At 36.9% G+C, this 22,398-nt stretch overlaps 1 protein-coding gene across 1 annotated transcript in view; it reads left to right on the top strand.

Moving 5' to 3' along the window:
- The window catches only part of LOC135201468 (uncharacterized), a gene marked incomplete at its 5' end in the record, with an annotated part of 28,121 nt that extends 8,820 nt beyond the window's left edge, over nt 1-19,301 (top strand). Inside the window, 4 exon segments of the mRNA XM_064230438.1 lie at nt 484-777; nt 4,530-4,664; nt 11,657-11,938; nt 17,379-19,301. Coding sequence (XP_064086508.1) covers nt 484-777; nt 4,530-4,664; nt 11,657-11,938; nt 17,379-17,695 — 1,028 coding nt within the window.
- Between the last annotated feature and the right edge of the window lie 3,097 nt (nt 19,302-22,398).

The raw sequence follows: 22,398 nt of genomic DNA, 5'->3' as shown, positions 1-22,398 counted from the left end.
TCAAGTAATTTAATTCAAAATTTGCACAAAGGCAGACTATTGTGTGTAGATATGTAAGATTGGAGATTCAGTTTGTCACACCTAATTTGTCATTTCAATTTATGCATGACTTTAGGGATTTCAGTCAGTCTCTCTACAAATGAAGACCATCATTCATAAGCTGTGTCTGCTATTCGTCGTTTATTGTTGAAATAATAACCATTCTTTGTTTTTGCAATTTGTCTTTGCATCTTTTACAGAGTTGAAGGAAGCAAAAGTAGACCATCACACACAGGTTTACAGGAAGGGAAATTGTCTGTGACAGACTGTTTTCATCATTCAGAATACATTTTGAGAGAAATTAGTTGGGGACCAGTATGGGATGTGTCATCATCATTCAGTGATTTAATGGGTATTGATGGGGGACCAGCATGGAACATGAATTGCTCAAGCAACACACTCTGAATGCTTGTAATTTAATAGTGTTCTTTGTTCTTTTGGCAGGTCCACCAGGAACTTTCAAGATCACCCCACAAGTAAACAGTGTAATGGGAGGTGGCGCAAAACCAGTAAAAAGACTTCAGAAAGGTCCCCAACAACAAATAGGAAACATTAAACAAATAGGGAAGCAGCAATTTGGAAACAATAAGCCAGCAGGAAAACAACAAATGGGAAACATTAAGCAAGTTCAAAATAATAGAGCAGCTAACAATAATCAGATGTTCAACAACAAGCAAACCATGAACAAACAGACACAAAACAATAACCAGAAAGCAAACAATAAACAAATTATAAACAGTAAGTACATGGTTACACATCTTGTGTATTTATTAGTTGGTTTTAAGAACAAATTGCAGGAATTGAATTGGATGAAAATTATGCAGTGTTAGGGATGGTGGACATTTTGCGTTAAGAAGGGTTTGTTAGCATGTGTTATCAAATATCATATAGTTTGTGCGTGTCAGGTGTTTGTGAGTACAGCAGAGTATATGCAGCGACTTATGCTTCACTAAGAGAAAATCAAAATTGATTATGTTCATTTTGTTCATATTCCAGTAGTTATTATTGGTTTTTTAAGGTCTTTTGTATTATTTACTTGCTCCAGCAACGATGCAAACTGGATAAACCATTCATTAAACCATTAATTGATAACAGTAGGTTTGTTCATTGAAGGTTGGTGCCAAGCTAGTTAATGAGTGGCACATGAGTGAAGGCAGACTGGTTACCACCCTCTCATTTGATTGTCAGCATAATTTTTTCTTTGGTTATTGTGCTATGTAGACATCTTTGTTGTTGCCAGACTTATTCATGGATATTGTTGTGGACACGATTTCCCATATCTTTTTGTTATTGAGTTTGCTTTGTCATGTATTAATGGTTTTAACTGTATCATGAATGATGATGCCTGATGCTACACCTGTTAGATTATATGATAAGCTAAAACATTCAGGGTGTAACAAGGTCTGTTGGGTGCCATATGTCACCTGTGAATGATGTCTTCTGAAGGCAAAAACTTTTTTATTTGACCTTGTTCAGAGACAGTCTTCTGCTTCCACAGTTGGGTAGGTTTCAGTCTATTATATCTCTTACTTTCCGTGGTGCAAGGGGGTTACAGTCAAACAGGATTATGACTGGCCTGGAAGCTCCCAGAATGGAATGTTGAATGGTGCTATGGCTGACCCTGGTACTTTCATCTACCCCTTCTTCCTTCTCGCCACTCCTGCTGTGTTGACAACTTGGGTATATCCTGATGAGATAAAATAGTTGCTGTGGGCTCCTTGGCCTTCCATTGGGTTAATGGGCTCTTCCCTTGTTGCTAATTGAAGCATCTTGTCTGTCTCAACAGTTGCTTCTGCTTCAGTATTAACCTCATATTAGACACAGTAATGTTGCTGCTGCTGTGTTATTTCTTTTGCAGCTCTAGCTGGAGCTTTGTCCTTTCCAGGATGCTTGCCTCAACTTCATTGCTTCATTGTTGATTGGTCTGGGAGTGGTTGAAAAGGACAATGCTTGTAAAAGGTCAAATGAGCCCAAGTATATTTTACCTGACCCTACTCTCCTACTCATCACTTGTCCTGGGTCCAGTACTGCGCTGCATGGGAAGGGTAGTGATTTTTCTGCTCTCCTGATTTGGTTAGAGAAACTCAACCTGGCTTGTTCCATTAATGGTTCATAGCTTGAGATTAGAGAAGGGTTTCCTGCAGTTGCTTTGGACACCCTTGAATTATTACTTGGTGTATGGAACGCATTCCAGGCATTTGTCATGGTCTGCCAAGCAGGTGTAAGATAGGCCTGGTGTGTCCTTTCTCTGTGTTAAAGTTAAGGGTCCTTCTATTGAGGTGGTAGATCCTGTAGGGCCCATGGGTCCCTTGCCTATGGAACCCATACATGTTAAGTTGGGTGGCAGTTCTAAGACTTCATAGGGCCATGTTCCCTGGGGAAGTGACCAGCTGTTCCATAGCATCCTATGTCCTCCATAGAGTGCACCTTATGTTTTGTCCCAGAATCTTCACTGTCATTTCTAGCCTAGTTTTCTGCTCGTGTGAGGCATACTTGAGGAGGAATCTTAGATCTCCAGATCAAGGAACTCCCTCGCCATTAGTGCTTGCCAGGCTGGCTCTGGCCTTTCATTGGGGGTACTTTTCCCTAGAGGATGAAGGGACCTCGTCAATTTGTGGGCTGATGAATAACCCTGAGAATGATTTTTGTTGTGGGGAGGGGGGTTGTTTCTTTCTTGGATGCCATGGCTTCATTTTAATAGTCATCTGGGTTAGACCCTTGAGGAAGATGATGCAAAGTTGAGAAGGCTGTCAGTTTTGGGAGGACAACCCTCTTGTCACACCAGTCCACCAAAGTTGGGGAAACGTGGTCTTTAGTTGCTGTAACATCTTAGACTTCAGGATTGTAGTAGCGTATCAGCTCAGTTGTCAGGTGCAGGTTGCATTGCTGGAGAGGTTCTTTTCTTTGTGTTTTGGAAAACACCAGTGATTTATCTGTATGCCTGCTAGATAAACAGGAGCTATATTTTTTGCTTTTATATTTTTGGACCATGGTTTGTGCTGGAGGATACTTTTCAACACCCATAGGACATCTACATGTATACCTTTCCCCCATTCAGCCATCTACTGGCCTTCCTGTTGAGGCTGGGAGAATTAACTCCTGTGACCCATGTTTCAGAGTACCACAAGCCCAGTGCTTTTCCACCAGCAACTCATGAAAGTGGTTTTTAATTTTTCTACACAAGATGTCTGTTAGTGTCCATAAGTCCCAAGCAGTTGTCTGTAAGGTGAAGTGAGTCATCTTCTATTTTTGGTGTTGTGAGAGAGTATGTCTGCTAGGCCATTTGCAGCAGAATGCAGGCTTCACCTTGCATTTTTCTAGGTGTTCCTACTTAACTATTCTTCCTCTGTTGAGATGATCTTAATCATTAGGAGCGTATAGCAGTCTTGTCCACCCCAAGTCTTGCCCACCCCATGAACTCACTTCCCTGGATTGTGATGAGATTTGTGCTCTTTAGTCTCAACCAGGCACCATTTGAATTCCTGAGGGAAGCTACAGATGAGAACATCACACTCAAGAATATCATTGTGGTAGCCTAGTATGAAAGAAGAGGAGTTTGCCTGACGAGAGATTTCATAGCTTTTCATTCCCGTCTCTCTATCCTGATGAGTTGCAGTTGTAGCCATTCAGTTTTGGAATACTACTTGCACAGGCCTCGGCATCTTAGGCCCAAATATCGGCTGTTTGTCAGTACCAGCTTACATAAGAGGGAAATGTTCAGGGAAAATCTCCTGGCTTTGGGATTGCTTCCAGTGGTCATATAAGTCGGTAAGGGGGGACTGTTCCATACCGTAGGCGAAGGGTCACAAAATCCTGGATTTTTTAATGTCCTTGGTCTTCAAGTATAGAGGGCAGATGTTTGATATTGTCAGACCACTTTTACCCTCTCTTATCTTAGGGACTCAAAATTTCCAGTGGGGAAGGCTACAAGAAGCTAGACTTTGGGACAGGACCCATTCAATCTTGACATTGGAAAGCTTAACATCTTGAGGTTGGAACAACACCAGCTTTTGTTCTTCAGACAAATGCCTTGTACTCATGGGGTGAGCCACATTTGAAAGAAAGCATGTGTCATGATAGGAATAAATTCAGTATAATTTACATTTAACCCAGATCTACAATAGTTAGGTCTTGTTTGATAATTCATCTTCTAACCGAGCCAACATAATCCTTGTTGCTAGAGGAAAAGGTGATGAAGTCAGTCGAGATAGTATATGGGTCCCCTTTCCATCTAACGTATAGTTGACTAATTTCCTTTATACCTGGCTTCAGTGACTACACTAGCTTCTGCTAAAGGATTATCCATACAAAGATTTCAATTTTGAATATAAAATAAAATATAAATTGTTCAGAATTTGCAACTTACTACATTTTATTTGGCAGTATGATTGAAGTAAAATTTGATTGTTTTTTACTGAATGGTAGATATATAATATTGGATTGGATTTTCTGCAGTTAGCTGTAAGCATTGATGTTATTTTTAATTTCAGTTCAGACTAAGAAGAAAACAATGCCACAACAGCAGAGTGGTATTATGAAATGGCCAGCTAATATGCAGATGGGTTATGGAATCTCAAAGGGTTACAGTTTTGGAGTTCCTGCTGGTGGTGTAGGTCTACTGCAGGGTAAGTATAAGACAATAGTGATTTTTTAATTCAAATTCATGAATTAAGAGAATTTTCAAGTTATGTTAGTTTAGGCAAATAGAAAATCCAGGATGATCAACATTGTGCAAAAGTAAAATGTCAGACAGTTAATAATGCAAAGAAGAATCATTACAAAAGAAGTTCACCTCTTATTAATAAGATCAGTCAAAAAGCCACACATATTTAGTTGAAGTTGATCTGATGGAAAATGAAGAATGCACTTCGAGAAGCAGTAAAACATGAATGAGGAAGACAGCACAGTGATATTGATGCTAAACAGTCAAACAGAAATTATGTATTCTTTTTTTGGAATACAGTTTGATGTGACTTGGATTCCTTCTTCCTTCTTTCTTCTTTCTCTGCATCTTGTACCCTGACAATTTGTTTGTGACTTCAATTCCATGTCTTCAGAAATCAGACAATGTATGATAAATGTTTGTCTGAAATTATGTTGAAGAGTGGACATTTTTATGTAAGTAAATTAGACTAGTAACCCTATTTTGAAGGCAATTTCATTGTGCGGTTTGGGTAGCATTCATAAATCATAATAACTTGTAGTTTTTGTTATCACCCAACCCATGCAGCAAAGCAGACAAAAGAAAATCTAAGTCTCACTTGAGCTTAATTTAGTCTCCCTTATTCTGTAGTTATTGTTAGATCGGTTTTGATACATTTTGACCAACTTTTGGAATTTAGTAGATTTTTTACAGAACGTTCAGTCAGTGACCTTTTACTTTAGTTTTATTCATACTGGTCCACTGGTATAGTTGCTGGTGTCGTGGCATGCTGCTCAGATGTTGCAGGTTCGCGCCTCCCCCTGGATGATGAAAAATCACTAGCTCTGTATTATGATCAATCTGCTGCAGAGTGGGGTCTGCGTTTGGAGGTTCTTTGGAAGCTTGAATTTAAAGTCAATGGCCCTTATGTGCTTGATCCACGTGAACAGGTTTCATCTACTGAAATAATAATAATGCTGCATTGATGGTCCAGAATATTCTAGCTTCCGTTTTATTTGCCAGCTTGTGCAAAATCATTGAGTACCCAAAACCTTTAAATCCAAGTAGTCTACTATATTTAGGTCAGATCCTTTGCCCTTGGAAAAATTTTAGGCAGATGTTGACTGTAAGGTGTTATCAAGCTTCATGCTGTGAAAGACCAAAGTGGACATTAGTTCAGGTTCCATAGGTCTGGACAGAGGATATGATAGCACCAGCCAAAACCCCAGTGCTGAAAATGTTTTGAACCTCATTGAGTTCTTGATCAATGATTTGTAGATGTATGGTTCATTGTCCATGTAAAGGTGACTGGCATTTAGATGTCTGATTTGGATCTGATTGCTTTTTAATTTCCAATAGTAGACTCATTTGACATTCCTGGAGGATTTGCTGTAAGTGAGAGGTGAACTGTATAGCAAGTGGGACAGCTTGGTGGGTAGAGGAAAGGTAACAAATGTAAATGATTGTAGCTGGATGGGGTGGGGTGGGAGGCAAAGGCATGCTGCAGATAACTTCACTGTCTACTAAATTGTAAGTGCAAGACACGCAGGTGGTATCCTCCAATTGGGCACAAATAAGTATAGAAAATCGCTGTAATTAGACTGCTGTTAATAGTTCCAGTTATAGTTGTTATATGTATCACAATTGAAATTCCTGTGCAACTGTAATTTGATTTAAATAGCCTCTGCATAGCTTTTTTGGATCACCCTGTAATAGGGTACTTTCTTTTGACAGAAAAAAAAAAACTGTGCCCCTTGGACCTAAGCGGGAATTTTTATTTTTCATTAATTTTCTTTACTCTTCTAGTCTCGTTATTTAACTACTTATTGCCCCTTGGACCTAAGCTGGAATTTTTATTTTTCATTCATTTTCTTTACTCTTCTAGTCTCGTTATTTAACTACTTATTGCTGTTCTGTTCTTACTTATCTGTTCGACTAGTTTTTTCTGATCCAGCTTTTGCCCCTCTTTATGGAAGTCTAAATTTCACTTAGTTATTGATTGAATTAAGTCAATGTTTATGAGATACGAGGTGATTTATGTCTGGCTTTCCTATGTGGAAATGTTCTTGCAATTCTTAAACAACCATTGCTACTGCACTATTGCTAGGAGTCATTGTGATTAATAGCTGTTCAGTAAACTAATGATCCTAAACTTCGTAACCATGTTTGGCTTAAGTGAGAATATATAAATACTCACCCCAATTTGAGAGTTGTTTGTGTTGGCTGTTAGTTGTGAATTGATAACTAGTGAACTGTTTACTGTTATAAGTAAATAGGAAAAGTAGTGGTCTGTGCAATGGCTCCTGTTCCTACAAAAATCACTTAAATAATTTTTAGAATATAGGTTGAGTTGAAAAGGATATCATCCCTAAAGGTGACCTAGTTACACATTTTAAACTAACATTACCATTTAAACTGCACAACGAAGGCAATGATGTAACTGCATTTAGGGTTGGGTTGTCAAAATTATCAAGGAACACAAGGAGAAAGCAGAAAGTTGGAGAACAACAGTGTGAGTGAAGGAGCTTCAGAATTGCTTAGTACTGTATAATGCTGGAGAAGTGTTAGTAAAGATGAAGAGTAAATGCATAAGTAGGAACATAATTAGCCTTATGCTAGATTAGATCCTTTCAGTTGGCTACGGGGACAATGAAAACTTCTCCAAAGTTTCAGAAAGGACTGCTTCTTCAGTCCAGTCATGCAGGGATGAGGCTCATCTTGAGCAGCAATAAGGTATCTAGTCAGCTCATCACCCTGTGTTTAGCCACTCCTGCATGACAATGTTTACTAACCATTTTAATGACATATTACACTATCAACATTATCATAACCTAAGAGACTCTTTGATTTATTGTGAGTACATAGGGTAAATTTGTATCCATGAAATGGCTCCTGCCACTATAAAGCATTTACAGGTATGTACTCTGATGACAATGGTCGTCAATCCTGTAATTGATAATTATGTGGAAAAAGGAAAGAAATTGAGAGTTGGTAATGTTGCCACTGGTACAATTAAACTACTGTATCTCATTATCAATCTGTAGATGGACATTAACAAATGTACAGAGACTAGCTAACTTAGAAGTTGTGTGTTGGTAACGTAAAAAGGTAAAAATCGTGTTGACATTTAGAATGGCATAGTGGTAGTTTTCAGTAACAAGGATGCTTCAGATCACTAAAATCTTTGTGTAGAAACTTGGTGTTTTATATGAACTACTAGGTAAATATTTCATGTTGAAAATGGCCTTTTCTATGTGCAGTTTAGAAACTGTGTCTTTATTGAAGGAAGCCTTTCAGGTGTACAGCTATTCTCCTACTTGCAATGGGGCCAGGTTCCGAAAAATATGCGTGAGTTGAAAAAATTGTATCTCGAATATAGCCTAGCCTACACTAAGTTAATCAGTACCATATACGTACACATATATGCAAGATTAGCCTACACTACACAGTATACCTATACATATACGGTATAGTAATTATTAATATCAGCTAATTCGGGTGGTTCATTGCAGATTGACTTATGATAATTAAGTATAAAAAGAAATTTAACAATAAGAGCAAGAATCAGACTGTAGTGTAAAGGGTACTCACCAAGATTCGGTCCGTTGTCGGCATACGTGAACGGCGTCAGGCTGTTCATGGCTATGTGTAACTAAAAATGTGAAGAGGAGGAGGATGATAAAGCAGCGGGATCATCAATTCGCTCCTCTTCAGATAGAATTTCTTCTTCTGTTAGTTCAGGTGTTTTGAGGAAATAACTGTTCCGAGACGTACAGGATCGAGTCTCAAGTGACGGGGTAGGGCGGGGCGAAGGTGAAGGCACTGGAGTCATTCTCTTGAAGAAATAATCCATTATAGGTTGCACGTGGATCGGAAGTCACGTAAAGTCGTTGGTCCCGTTGCTGAATACTAATCACTGGTTCCTTGCAACATAAAAGCACCATACAAACAAACAAAACAAAAACATAATAGGTTGCACAGTGCAGTTTTTTCACTCTTCATAAATTAATCAGTAACATGCAACATTGTCTTGATGAGCCCTCTGAACTTTGGCAAACCGTTCCTCGTCCTCCATCCATTTCACTTAAAAGTTTCAGTCCTTGTTCAAATAAAGCAAATGCCTCTGCCAGTTTTTTTTGTTGTAAACGTTCGCTCCGGCTCTTCTTTTATCTCTTCTTCCTCACCTGCTTTTTTTTCTCTTCTGCAAGTGCAATTAAATCCTCTGCCGTTAGCTCTACATCTTGCACATCTATAAGTTCTTGGATAACTTCCTCATCAGTTTCTAAATCTAAACTTTTCCTAAGTATCAAGATCTTTTTATTGATTTCCACTTCTTTATTCTGATCGAAACCTTTAAATGAGTTCACTTACACTTTAAGGAGATTTTCCAGTCCCCATTCATACACTTTCTTTACCTCCATCCACGCCCTTCCAATGTTCATAATGGAGTTCAGAACTCTAAATTCTTTCCAGAAAGTTCTGAGATCTTTCTCATCATCCATAGCCTGAACAGCCTGGGCAAACATGTTCCAAAGATAATACGCCTTGAACGTAGCCACAGCACCCTGATCCATGGGTTGTATGAGAGAAGTTGTGTTTGGTGGCAGAAACACAACTTTTACATTCTCGTTAATATTTCCGATGTGCTGAGGGTGGCCAGGAGCATTGTCGAGAATCTGAAGAATTTTGAAGGGAATGTTATTTTTCTTACAATAATTTTTCACTTCTGTAATGAAGCAATGAATGAACCAGTCTTTGAACAGCATTGCAGTCATCCACGCTTTTTTTTATTATGACGGTAATGCACTGGAAGTGTATGCTCGTCGATTTTCTTTGTGAAAAATCATAAAGGGCTTAAGTTTATACCCAGCCACATTTCCCCCAAGCAGAAGAGTTAATCGATCCTTGTATGGCTTAAACCCGGGCATCATTGTTGCTTCTTTGTGGCTGTAGGACCATTGCGGCATACGCTTTTGATAGAGTCCGGTTTCGGCGACATCAAAGATTTGCTGTGGCAAGTACCCTTCATTAACAACGATCTTGTGTAAAGCATCCTTAAACTTAGCTGCTCCGTCGGCATCAGCGTTTGCTGCTTCACCGCTAATTTTCACAATGACGAAACCATTCTGCACTTGCTGCAAAACTTTTGTTGTGGTTATCATCATACTTTTTCTTTAGTTCTTCAAAAAGCATGCAAGCCTTTGTCTGAATGGTCAAGAGGGTGAGTGGCATATGCTTTTGTATTTGGTCCTCCATCCATGTTACCAGTAACTGCTCCATTTCTTCCAAAGGCCCTATTTTCTTCTTTAATATAACTGTTGAATGAAGAGAAGCAGATGCCTTTACAGCATCCATTACACGTTTCTTGTCCTTGAGAATGGTGGATACTGTCAATTGGGATAAACTTTCGTCACATGCGATAACCATGACTGCCTTTTTACCTTCATGCTGGTTAATTATCTTCAATTTTTGCTCCAAAGTGATGGACTGCCTCTTTGTTTTTTGTTTTTTTATTTTTTTTGCACTACCAGCAGGAGACCTATTTGGTTGTTTGGCAGACAGTTTTTTTAGTTTACTTAAATAAAAAAAAAAAATCACAAACAAACACTGACCAAATCTTATTGGTCCAGAGCAAGAACAAGTGAGGTCGTCTGCTCCTGCTGCCATACCTACACCAGCCTCTCACTCTCAGGCCAACATATCGTACAGCGTAGTAGGCTGCTGCCTGTGCTTGTTGTGCACAAAATTTAAAAATAAGTTTTTATTATTATTATTATTATTATTATATTATTATTATTATTATTATTATTATTATTAATTGCTAACAACCCCATTGTAACGTCGGATTATCATACGACGAATTATCGTAACTCGAACACTACCTGTAGAATCTGGAATGAAAAGACACTTCGCTGATTTGAATGTCTTGTTAATGTCGAATGTCCAGTAGTCAGTGGTAGGTTCTCTCTAACACCAAGATCGCTAATAAACAGGTATATCATTGACGACTACAGTTCATGAGTGTATTTCGATATAAAACTCACTGACATGATTCACTCCTCAGGGACACATTAAGCAAGGTGTTGACTTTATTTGCAAGATGGATTTATGTAATAAATGGGATTCACACATGTACAGTGAATACATGACACACACACAAATAGCAAAAATCTGTAAATACTTAAAACCCCCCTAAAAACACTTAGAACTGCCTATTCAGTTACTCTTCCAACCCAGTTTAGACTGCTAGAGGGGTGGTTAGAGGTGGGGCTTTATCTGTTAAGACCTCAGGTTTGTTAGTTATGACATACAAATTGGTTAAAAATTTGTCATTTGTTAATTTACGAAACAAACCTTCGGTCTTAACATTAGAATAGACTTACTTATTAAATCTCTTTAACTGACTGGGAGTTTGCCACCTTTATCCATTTCCGAATAGTAGATGTATTCTAAGACAATGGACTATTAACCCTTGAACCAAAGATATATGAGAATATATTGGTTTCCCTCTCTGGGTGTTCCTATGATGCCATGGTTTATTACATTACGGAAGGTGGCAGGGCTGTAGTGAGGAAATAATTTGGAACAATGCTGCAGTGAGGAAATAATCTGGAGAATTCTTAACAAAGCAGCTGTCTGCTCAGTGGAATTAATGGTTTAGGTGCATCATGTGTTGTGCCTCTGCATCATCTGTAATGTTGGACAAAAGACTGTTGATTCAAGAGACATTTGAAGACTGTGAATGATGATATATATCAGTGATGGTTGTGACTGTCAAGATTAATAAAAGTGAGATAATCTTCAATGTCAGTAAACCTGGCAACAGGTATAGCAATTCTACATTCTATGATCTCTCCATTTGTCTCTCTTGGTCTGTATTTGCAGGCACTAAGGAGAAACAGGAAATATTATTTAATTTTTTATTCATTTTTATTTATTTATAACTCTTATTGTGACATAGCCCATTGCTTCTAGGTACTGGCAGTTTAACTGGTTTGGCGCGTCCAGGAGTTTTGGGCAGGCTAGATGGCGTAAGTTCACAGGGCCTTCTTGGCCATTCTCCTGGTTACCAAACTGCACCCAGTGTCTTGGACAGATTAGATGGTGGGGTCCAGATTAACAATTACGTTGGGCAAAACAAGCCTCTTATGCCTAATCCTCCTGTGTTGAGCAGACTTGGTGGCACAGTGGGCGGAACAAGCAGTTCTGGTTCCGTTTTTAACAGAATGGGTCCAAAACAAGGAATTGCACAACATGGTTAGTGTCATTTTTTTTTCTAGTTGCCATTGTTAACCCAGCTTTACTTTAAAATTCTCATTGATGTTGACCTTGTGGCCTAATACAGGCATACAGATTTTTTAAAAGATTATAAGTCATTCCTTTCATTGGACTAAGAAGCCAGACTAAGATAAGCACAATATATATAAGAATAAGTGAGATTAGACTTATTTCTGTTTTCACATTCATTGATGAAAATTTGATTGGCAAGCGCCAGGTTATTTTGTGAAATAAGCAACAGCCTTTAAGAATTAAGTATTTTAACACAATGTTCTGGTTGTTTAAATAAAGAGGCTTTACAATAGCAGGTAATTGAGTGAATGGATTTTTTTGTGCTGTGTAGTTGGTAGTGTTGCATGTTTAATATGCTTCTTTTCTCCAAAAATTAGGCTTATATACGCTTAAAGTTTAAGGGGGTGGTTGGTTGGAATCAGTTGACCTTATCACCTCAAGGAGAACTGTCAGTTTTGTGATGCAAGGCTTCATCTTCATCATCTCTAATAAGAAAAAAGTTCTCATGATGAAACTTGAATTTCTTTCCCAGTAGGTTTTATTTACAGTTATCTTTTCAGTCTATTTTGTGCAATTTCAGCTAAAGATTTCTCACTTAAGAATTACAGCTAGGTTGAAATGTACCCATTACTGCAGATAAATGTCATCTGTCATTAGTGAGGACTGAGTTCCGGGAAAAAAATCATCAACATATTGTAATGAGGGATAAATAGTTTTCTCAGAAGTATTGTATCTGTCAGTTTTGTAATAGGTAGAGGTGAGAGTGGGGACACTAGCAGACTAGTTTTGAAAGATATTTTTTTAGCATAGCTTAGATTCACAGCCGTTCCTTTTCTCTCTTAGTTTTATATAATCAAATTGTGAATATTCCGTCTAATGAGAGGAACATAGTGGCAGTCATTTAATGTGCTGTTATGCATATGAGCTTATCATTTCTTTTTTTACTTTTACTTATATTGTTGGTTATAGAGTTTTGTATGTCTCCATACCAAAATGAATTTTCTGTGACCTTTGAATGAGGATTGGCATGTATGAAAGTGTAATATTTTGTATGGGGATTGATTGTATCAGGAATTTATAGGTTTTATGACCTAAAATATAAATGAGGTATATTACAGTACAGTATAAACAAAATTTTGGGGATGAGTTAACACATTTGTCCCTCCCTTTCAAATTCTCTCTTCCTTGGTGAGATCTTTTAACAATTTATGTATGAACAACAACTGCTGACATCCCACATATCAGCTTGAAAAGAACAACCTTTATGTCCTGAGTAACTTTAATTTTCACAGTAGAAATAAACCGAGTTAGTAAGCTGAAGTATTCATCAAGCACTGTAACATGTCAGCCATCATATGGCAAACATTAACACTCACTCTGTGAAAAAGATTATGGTAAAAATATCTCCCTCCACATTTGAGGAATGCCAGACAATGATATCCCCTCTACTTAAAGCGTAGAGAGAGGGGCTTCCCACCCTGAGTCTTTAGTTGTGCTCACTTATCTACTTTTGGAAGACTTTACTGCAGATATGCTATCACATCCTCACAGATTTCAATAGTTTAAGTACTTTATTTTCACACAGTTGTGTGGTTTCATTATTGTCTTGATAAGAGGTCACTGTTTTCATTACTACTAATGTTTATTACTTAGTGTTTCCAAGTACTAATAGGACAAAAACTTTAGTTTGGATGTCTTAGGGTGGATACTGGTAGTTTTATTTTGGATGTGTTAGGTTGAATATTGCAAATTTTAGAATGTTAGTTATTTATGAATTATTATTATTGTTATTTAACAGGGTATGTGTATGTTATCTCTTGCATGTTTTGATGTTGGATTTTTTTGTTTCAGTTCAGCGATAAGTTTGTTTTAAAGTTATCAGCTGTGGTCAAAGGAAGTAGTTTTTCAAATGTTTGAGTTTTACAAACATTACTATGGTACTACCTCAGTTATTAGCATCAGTACTGTAGTACATACATTCCCTTGTGTATAATGGAAGTTTGCATATCCTAGAAAAAACTACAGAAGTAAAACGGAATTTTCTTTTTATTTTTTTATTTTTTACTACACAGTACTTTATATGCTTTAAAATAATACATTGTGCATTACTGTACACAGACAGTGGAATACACTATGAAAATCGATAAGCTTGGAAAAGAACATAAAGTAGGGCACTATTAAAGTGCTCTGTTGTACATTTTCAGGTAAGATTCACTCACTTCAAAAGTAAGTCAAACTTGCAGTATACTGTATTAAAAGTATTAAAACAGGACCTAGAGAAGGTGAGCAAATGCACATCAGGTGCTTAGTTTATCTCCTGTTAATGCATACACATGGACTTATACATAGACTTAGGTACTCATGGTCAAGAAAGTTCTGATGCAACGCTAGTCGGCAGTTTATGCTACGTGTTACTTCATATTCTGTTCTAGTTTTTTCATTTCCTTGAATGCCAACTAAAGAAAATAACAGACATTTAAAAGCATAATGCACATCAACCAAAACCAAGCAATGCTTCTTTCTTTAGGTCTATAGCTAAAACCCCTTATAGACAGTCAACAGACTGTATATGAACCAAGGGCTTCAAAGGGAAATCAGCCTGTAAACAGAGAGAAGTTAAAGGAAAAGTTTAGAAATAAATATGGAGGACCGAAAATAAAACTTCACTGGAATTTAGCCAGTCATAGGCAAATGATGCATATGACATTGCTTTTGAGCTAATAACAGCGTGAAGCTCCCAAGCAGAAAAATTCAGTCTCCCTAGTCTATATACCCCTTTATCAGCAGTGTACCATTTGTACTATCAACAGTGTTGCCATCACGGTATTCCATATACACAGCATTGGAAACCAAAATGGAAGTGGTTGCAATTGCATTTGGATAGTGCTTATGCAGATAATTGAGGTAATACTTATCACATATAAGTACTAAAAGTGTTTTGTTTTGTTAGTAATATAAAATTGTTGAAGATGATAAGGTACAGAAAAGCAATCCCAAAGAGCATAGGAACTCAAATTGCAACAGTATATTTAAAAGGCATAAGCTTATAGCTGCATGAGATAAAGACGAGAGAAAGTACAGTGAACATGTGACCAGGTCTTAGACTTGGTAGCTTAGGGCTTTTGACAAGCTCACCTTCATCATACCTCATCTTCATATCAGATCATCATCATACTTAAAAAGGGGAAAAATTGAAGTAAAATTTGGGACAATGTTGAATGTAAAAATGAGCAAAAGGAGGTATTAATTATTTAATTTCATCACAGTTCTTCATTTATAGTCGCAGACCATTCAGCTAATAATTATATTAATGGTATGAAAAGAAAATGTAATGTTTTTAACAGTATGAAAAGAAACTTTTAAAATTGAAACTTAAAATTGAAACACATCTCTATAGTGCTTTAGACTAAAAATTTACAAGTTCTAGCCTTAGTATGGTATTCTTGTTGAATATGTCAAGTAATTTAAAGTATCAATGGTCAAAGTAAATGCAAAGTTTGGTAATGGATTTTTGTCAATTGAATTTGCTGCAAGTAAGGGGTTGCTGCTGGGTAATGTGTTGTCTGTCACCTTTGCTGTTTGCCCTTCTTGTGGCAATCCAGAAGACTCTAATTTCATATAAAAGACATCTATCTCATTCAATCCGTGTTGCTGCATGGACATAAATGAATAAAGCAGAGATTTGCCCTTTTGATAAGTTACAAGATCTAATGAGTAACAAAGATTGGCCTAGCTTGCACAATACCTTTGAATCAACTTTTGTAACATAATGTACAGCAATTCCATATTACAGTAATAATAATAGCCTATTTAACTGTTATTTGGTAATCATTAATAACTAAAAAGATTCATTTCATGTATTAGGTGTCACATAATATGTGCATATTTGAGTCATTGCAGGAGGCATATTCAAGAAAAAAGTAGTTTATTAAACATATGTTTAAAGCAGGCTAGCAGTAATAAGACATTAACCTTACTGGAAAACATTGCAAAAGTATCTCAAGTATAACTGAAAACATGACTGTATGCAAGGTATAAAACAAACTAGCAGTACAGCTGAAAAAATATGATTGGCTGATGAATGTTCTTACCACATGTAAAGGCACCCATACCTTGCACTTTGTATGAGGTTCATTTGTGTACGGCCTTATTGTTATGTTTACCAGGTTAGCGTTTTATCATTTATTTCCTTTCATTTATGGGCATATCTCTCTCTTCTGTAGTTTCCAGGTGCTTATTGATAGGAGTTACTAAAAGACAAATTAGAAAAAGTGACAATAGATCATCCAGTGATGCCCCTAAGTTATAGCTACTGACTTAAAGAGACGAATCTCATAAATATATGAGGCTTACATGTAATAACCTAACTGCTATAAATATTTGAGGCTTTACGTATTGTAACCTAACTTCTATGTGGCATTTACTAACACTTTAAAAACTAAGTCCTATTTATAATAATAACATTAGCTTATTCTCAAAAGTAAGACGAGTCCAAAGTTATGCCAAAGCTTCAGACTCGTTCACCGAAGTCCGTTCACTTGAAAGGGAGGGGGGGTTGGAAAATCAGTACGAGATCTACTTGATTGGAGTTGAGCCTCATACCCCACCAACCACACCATTCACTCCCAGCATGGCTAAGTATTAAGCTACTTCAAATTCTCTAAAGGAGGCCTGTTTTGACTTCATTAATACGTACACTTATTCTAGTTTTCTACTGATGATGAGGAAGCAGCCAAGGCCATGGAGAAAGCAGCTTACTGTGCTAAAGTAATCAACTATGATCTTGAGGCTTGTGGACTTCTCAGATTTTCCACTGCTTGACTCGTCATCAAAATTGCAACTCGGCTTTTAAATTTTCCACTGCTTGACTTGTCATTGAAATTACAAATGGGGGCATCTCAGACTTTCCACTGCTTGACTCTTCATTAAATCGCAACTAGGCTTTCACCTAAATTTTGATTTGAATGTGTAAGATTTGAAGGGTTTGTTATGAATAAATTTTATTTTCACAAATCATAATTTTATATATTACCCATCAGTCATATTTTGAATGCCCACTTCATATACTGTCAGTCACCCCAGAACACATTCCTTTTGGTGCAATGTCATGGGTCAGTTATTATTTACCTATGGTCAATGACAAGCATGTGTGAACAATTCATCTGAACCGTTCTGTTTGGACTTCAGTGTTGGCATGCCTGGGGATACAGCAACCAGGATTTAGGGTCTGTGATCATTGGATTTGTATGAAAATTGTTTTGTATTAGAACTTATTTACTAAGTTTTTTAGCACATTATTAGGGAAAATGTCATTTGTACTTTTAAGACCAAAACTTTTTTCCAGACCTGTGTGAGTTAAGAGCCTTGACTCTGGTCTGGTTAATCTATTTAGCAATAATACTTACAGGGAAAACAACAGCAGCAGTTCCAGCAGTAGCAGGTCAACAGTGGTCCTTTGCCATACCAGGTGGACTAGCTGTAACCCAAAAAAAGATAGGAAATCACCCCCAGGCAAAGAACCAGCCACAGGCAAAGAACAAGCAACATATAATAAACCAGCAGCAGGGTCAAGGAAACAAGCAAAACAAACAAGTAGTACAGCAGCAAGGGCAGAAAAGGAAGGAACCCCAGCAACAAGGAAAAAACAAAAAGAAAATTCCAACAGCTGAAGAATTAGATGCAGAGCTGGATGATTATCTGAGGGAAATGAATTCCAAGAAGTAGAGAGAGGATTAATTAGGCCCCACTGACATTTTACTCAAAAACTACTTTAACAAAATATTCAAACATGGTAACAATGTCAATACAGGTAAACTTATTTTCTTGGTCCAGTTCATTCTTTTGAGTTCATCAGAAGCAACTCCAAAGGTTATCAGATAGTTTCCAGGAAAGATGGAAATTTTATTAGGTGAATTCCTATACTTCCATCAGCCATTGTAATAGGAGTATAAAATGGAGTGCATAAGATTGAAGATCGGTCAGATTTTGAACAGTTTTTGACAGATAGATCTTACATAATACTATGGGATCTCTATATGTACATTTAAGAATATATTTTCTACCCTTTCAGCCAAAGAAGTATTTTGTGAACCATTTCAAATTTACAAGAACCAACTGATAATTTGACTCCTCTAAACTTGAGTAATGCTGTTGTCTGGTTATTCTTAGTAAGATTTTCAACCATGTAAATGGTCCACTAAGAAAGATCTAGTACTGTAATGCTTATAAAAACTTATGTATTAAATGTTTTATTATATATAAAAGGCTTTGACGGGTGTATGCGGGACTACTAAAAATGAGATTTCTGGTTCTTTTGTCAGTTTTCTTGACCTAGGATATTAATTTTAAAATGGTATTCTTGCTACATACATTAATTGCCAGATCTGTGCACCCCATTTAAGGTAAATCTCATTAAATCTATCCCATTTTTAGGGTTGCAACATGTCATTCTAACTGCATCCAATTAAATTCATCAGTTAGGTTTTGAGATTTACTTTAATGTGTTAAGTATGAATAGAAAAATAAAAGGTCTTGCCCTAAGGATATTTGCTTTTTTCAACCTTCATGTCATGATATATAGCAGTGGTACAAAACATTTCAAATGAAAGGTAATTACTTAGTTGTGAAGCTAGGTGTAGGAAATATAGATAGGATTATTGTAGATATTCTAATTGTAAAGGGTCATCTTTTATTTCTTCCCTCTTTACTTACCTTTCTTTATTAGCAGTAAAAAGTGCAATTCCTTAATGCAAGAGTCGAGGATATTGTAAATTACTTATTTTCTGTAATCATAATGATTTGGATGTTTTTTCAAACTCAGCAAAAAAAAAAGAAATAGGATTTTTTTTATTTTTTTTTATAATCATTTCATTGCTCAAAAGGTATAACATACCTATATTTGAGAGTAATGGATGTAAACTGTATATTTTAATTTTACTTCTTGAGTTTTATAACTTGTCCTCACTTATACGTATAAGTTCAGTTAAGATAATCCATAATGGTACTAGATAATCTTAATGGTTTAACAGGGAGGCCTTTTTTTATTGAAGAATATTTTCTGCATATTTTCATTAATGGTAGGCAATATTGGATACAGTTTGTAATTGCTGTTGTTGTAGGAAAGTTTTTAGAATGCACTGTTTAACACTAGTGGAAGTGTATCATCAAATTCTTTACTGTACTTGTAACAGAAGGTACTGTAGTTAGTACTGGTATTTTCATTGCCTATGAAGTAAGAAGTTTTCTGTGACAATTATGAATTGTTTTTGGATGTTTTATTTTTCATCATGTAAGAAATTTTCTGTACAGAAATAAAACGAAATGGAAATAAGTGTATGATTTATCAGTGAGAGGTAACCCTTACTGGTTTTTAATTGTTCCAAGAAACTTGCTTAAGGATAATTTTGTAACTGAAGAAAAATATGCAGCAACTTCAGAATTTGCTCTAAAGAAAAGAATAAACTGTTTTGGTGTGTGTGTGTGTGTGTTTTTTTTTTTGGGTTATGTTAAATGGAGATAACTGAGGCCTCTTGTGTATCTATCTCATTAGATGATAGAATATGTTTTATTGAACATTGATTCCTTTAGTAGTGAAGGGAATTATTGTGAAATGATAGGTAAGAAATAAAGGTTTGAAATATTAGAAATTGTTAAAGGTTTAATATTCATTACTGATTGTTTGTATAATCAGTGCTCAATTTCCCAAGAAATGCAGGTAATAATAGTTACTTGGGACAAATGTAGAGTTTGTCGTGTACAGGGTTGATATATGTAAATTGAGACAGGTAACCTTTAATGTCTCCTAAGTAAAAGTGTTAGAATTTTCATGCATGACTGCATGACCTCAGTGCTGAATCTTATTATTCCCCTCCCCCCCCCCCCCCCCCCACACACACATGTGAGAGAGTGTGTGTTTTTTTTTTTTTTTTTTTTTTATAGCAAACTACAATTGCTCAGTCTTAGAAGGGACATTTTAAAGTGTTTTCTTTATGGATTTCATGTTTTAAAGAATTCCAATGCTTTTTTTTTTTCATTAATCGTCAGTAGGTGATGGGAAAAGGAGTTTTTATTATTGATACTTATAAGGGGCAAAGTTGAGTGGAATGTTACTTCTTAATCATTATAATTACGTGTATCCTCTTTTTGCTATAGTACTCCTGTGATGTCAACCAAGGGAAAACTTAATTCTAATACTTGGGCTGGTGCTTTTGTTTGTGGAGAAGGTTCTTGGTATTGGGAAAACTTCAAATGTGAAACAACTGCTTTAAAGTAGTTGTGTGCAGAAGGATGCAGTTATCTTGTATGATTTATTGTGGTAAGTACTATGTTATTATTTATTTGGTATGAATCTTGGGCACTGGTAAAAATAGCTTACATCTTCATGCCAGTCAGGTGTGGTCACTGACCCAGGTGGACTATTTAGTTTACCTGCTTTCAACCAGGTGGGTATCAAATGTAGTTATTGTCAGAATTTTTCTTGCTGTCTTAGCAGTTGGTTTCATTAGGCATTCAAGATTTTTTGGATAGGAATATCCTCAGCTGGAGTCAGTAAACATAATTTTACTATGTATTCACTCTCCTTAAATCATCGTTTTTTTTGGAATAACTTCTTAAAGAGTAATCGGATCGGTATGAAATTTTGTAAGAGCCTTATTCACAAAGTGCCGTAATTTTTTGTTTGTTGGAAAAGAGAAGAAATTCTAATGATACCAACCTAGTGAGTGACTTTTACATCATGAAAACATCACTATAAAACCCCACCCACCCACATCAATTCTCTGTTGTTATTTGGTTTTTTGTTTTTTTCCCCTCTTAATCTTCTTGAATTTCCACCCAGTCTCTAGACCCTTGAATGTAGATAGAATGGTTAGGGGGAGGACAGTGATACCCTCGCAGACCTTGTGGTTCAGGTGCTGTCAAAGCTAATTTAATATGGCATTCTTCTCATATCGGCTACTTTCCTCTCCTTATTTGATGTCAGTGACTAAAGCCGTTGCTGAGCCACTGAAACTTTCAGTCGCCTATTCAGTGGTCTGTTGACAATTGGCAGCTTTCTCCTTGTTACATAGGGTGAAAAGTTTCAATGCAACTGCATTCCTACAGCCCCATGGACAATTATGTAGCATACTCGCCATAATTGCTCTGGTCAAATACAGGTGACTTGCCATTGTCCCACGTTGCCAAACGAAGAAAATGGGAAACTTCGAAAAACTACTGAACTAATATGCTCCAATAAATCCTCCTCATATCACCAGTTGTTCTCCCATACTTTCTGCTAGTACTGTCAAAAGAAAATATACATTACAACATACCCATCAATTTTTTAAGTATACATCGAGTCTCGAGAGGCTAAATTTTCCTTGAAAAACAGAGAGAGAGAGAGAGCTGGGTGAGTGGAGCCTATAGTATTGTCATTGTTGTGTCGAAAGGAATGTTGAGATGGTAACATTAGAGCAAGGGTTAAGATGGTTACTTCCTTTCCAGCTTGTGCTCCTATTCCTTCTGTCTTTTTCAACTTGCCAAATCCTCCTCCTCCCTCCTTCTCTTGCCAGTGCTCTTCCTGTTACCCCTACCTTAGTCCCATTTTATGCTCCCAGTTGGTTTAGAAAAAAGCAGCTGGATAAGTTTCAACACGTTTTAGTCAGATTTCAGAATTAAGGGTTTAACCAAAGTGTTATTGGGTAAAGAAGCCTGTTCCCTCCATGGTGTGCACTCTTCCGCATTCTTCACAGAGAGAATAGTTCAGTGGCTTTGCCCATTGGTAGCCTGGGCTTAAGACTCGACATCGGTAGGCCTTCAATGCCAGGGATCTGGTTCATTTGCCAAGGTTGTTCTCTGCCGTCAGGACATCTTGATCTCATTGTCTAAGACCAGTCATATTCCCTGATCATCAAATTATCACTTAGGTAGGTGTAAGTTAACACAGTTGTATCCTTCAGCATTGTCAAACTGTAATGGTAGTGAAGCACCTTAGTGGCGTGATTGGTATGGTCTTGACCTGCCACCCCGTGAGTTCGATTTTCGGGCATTCAATTGAGGTGTTAGAGATGTTTACGTCTGGTGATAGAAGTTCACTCTCAACATGGTTCGGAAGTCGCGTAAAGCCGTTGGTCCCATTGCTGAATAACCACTGGCTCCATGCAACGTAAAAACACCATACAAACAAATGTAATGGTAGTGATGTAGGTTTCAAGTTTGAATCTCATAATGTAGGAGATTCAACTAGAGTGTTCAGTTAAGTGTTGACCTTTATTCTGTTTGAGTTTTGCATTCTCAACCTATTTGTTCTTTTCCTCTTTCAACTTTAATTTCATCTCCCATTTGTCTTGTGTGTCTATCAATATTAGTGGCCCATCCTCTTCCATCACTCCAAATGTCTTTTGCAGTGCCTAATTGCCTCCTTGGATACGCCTACTTAGAAACTGTAG

The sequence above is a fragment of the Macrobrachium nipponense genome, chromosome 28 (assembly GCF_015104395.2).
Source record: "Macrobrachium nipponense isolate FS-2020 chromosome 28, ASM1510439v2, whole genome shotgun sequence".
Classification (NCBI taxonomy): Eukaryota; Metazoa; Arthropoda; class Malacostraca; order Decapoda; family Palaemonidae; genus Macrobrachium; species Macrobrachium nipponense.
This window is presented reverse-complemented; position numbering and strand designations above follow the sequence as displayed.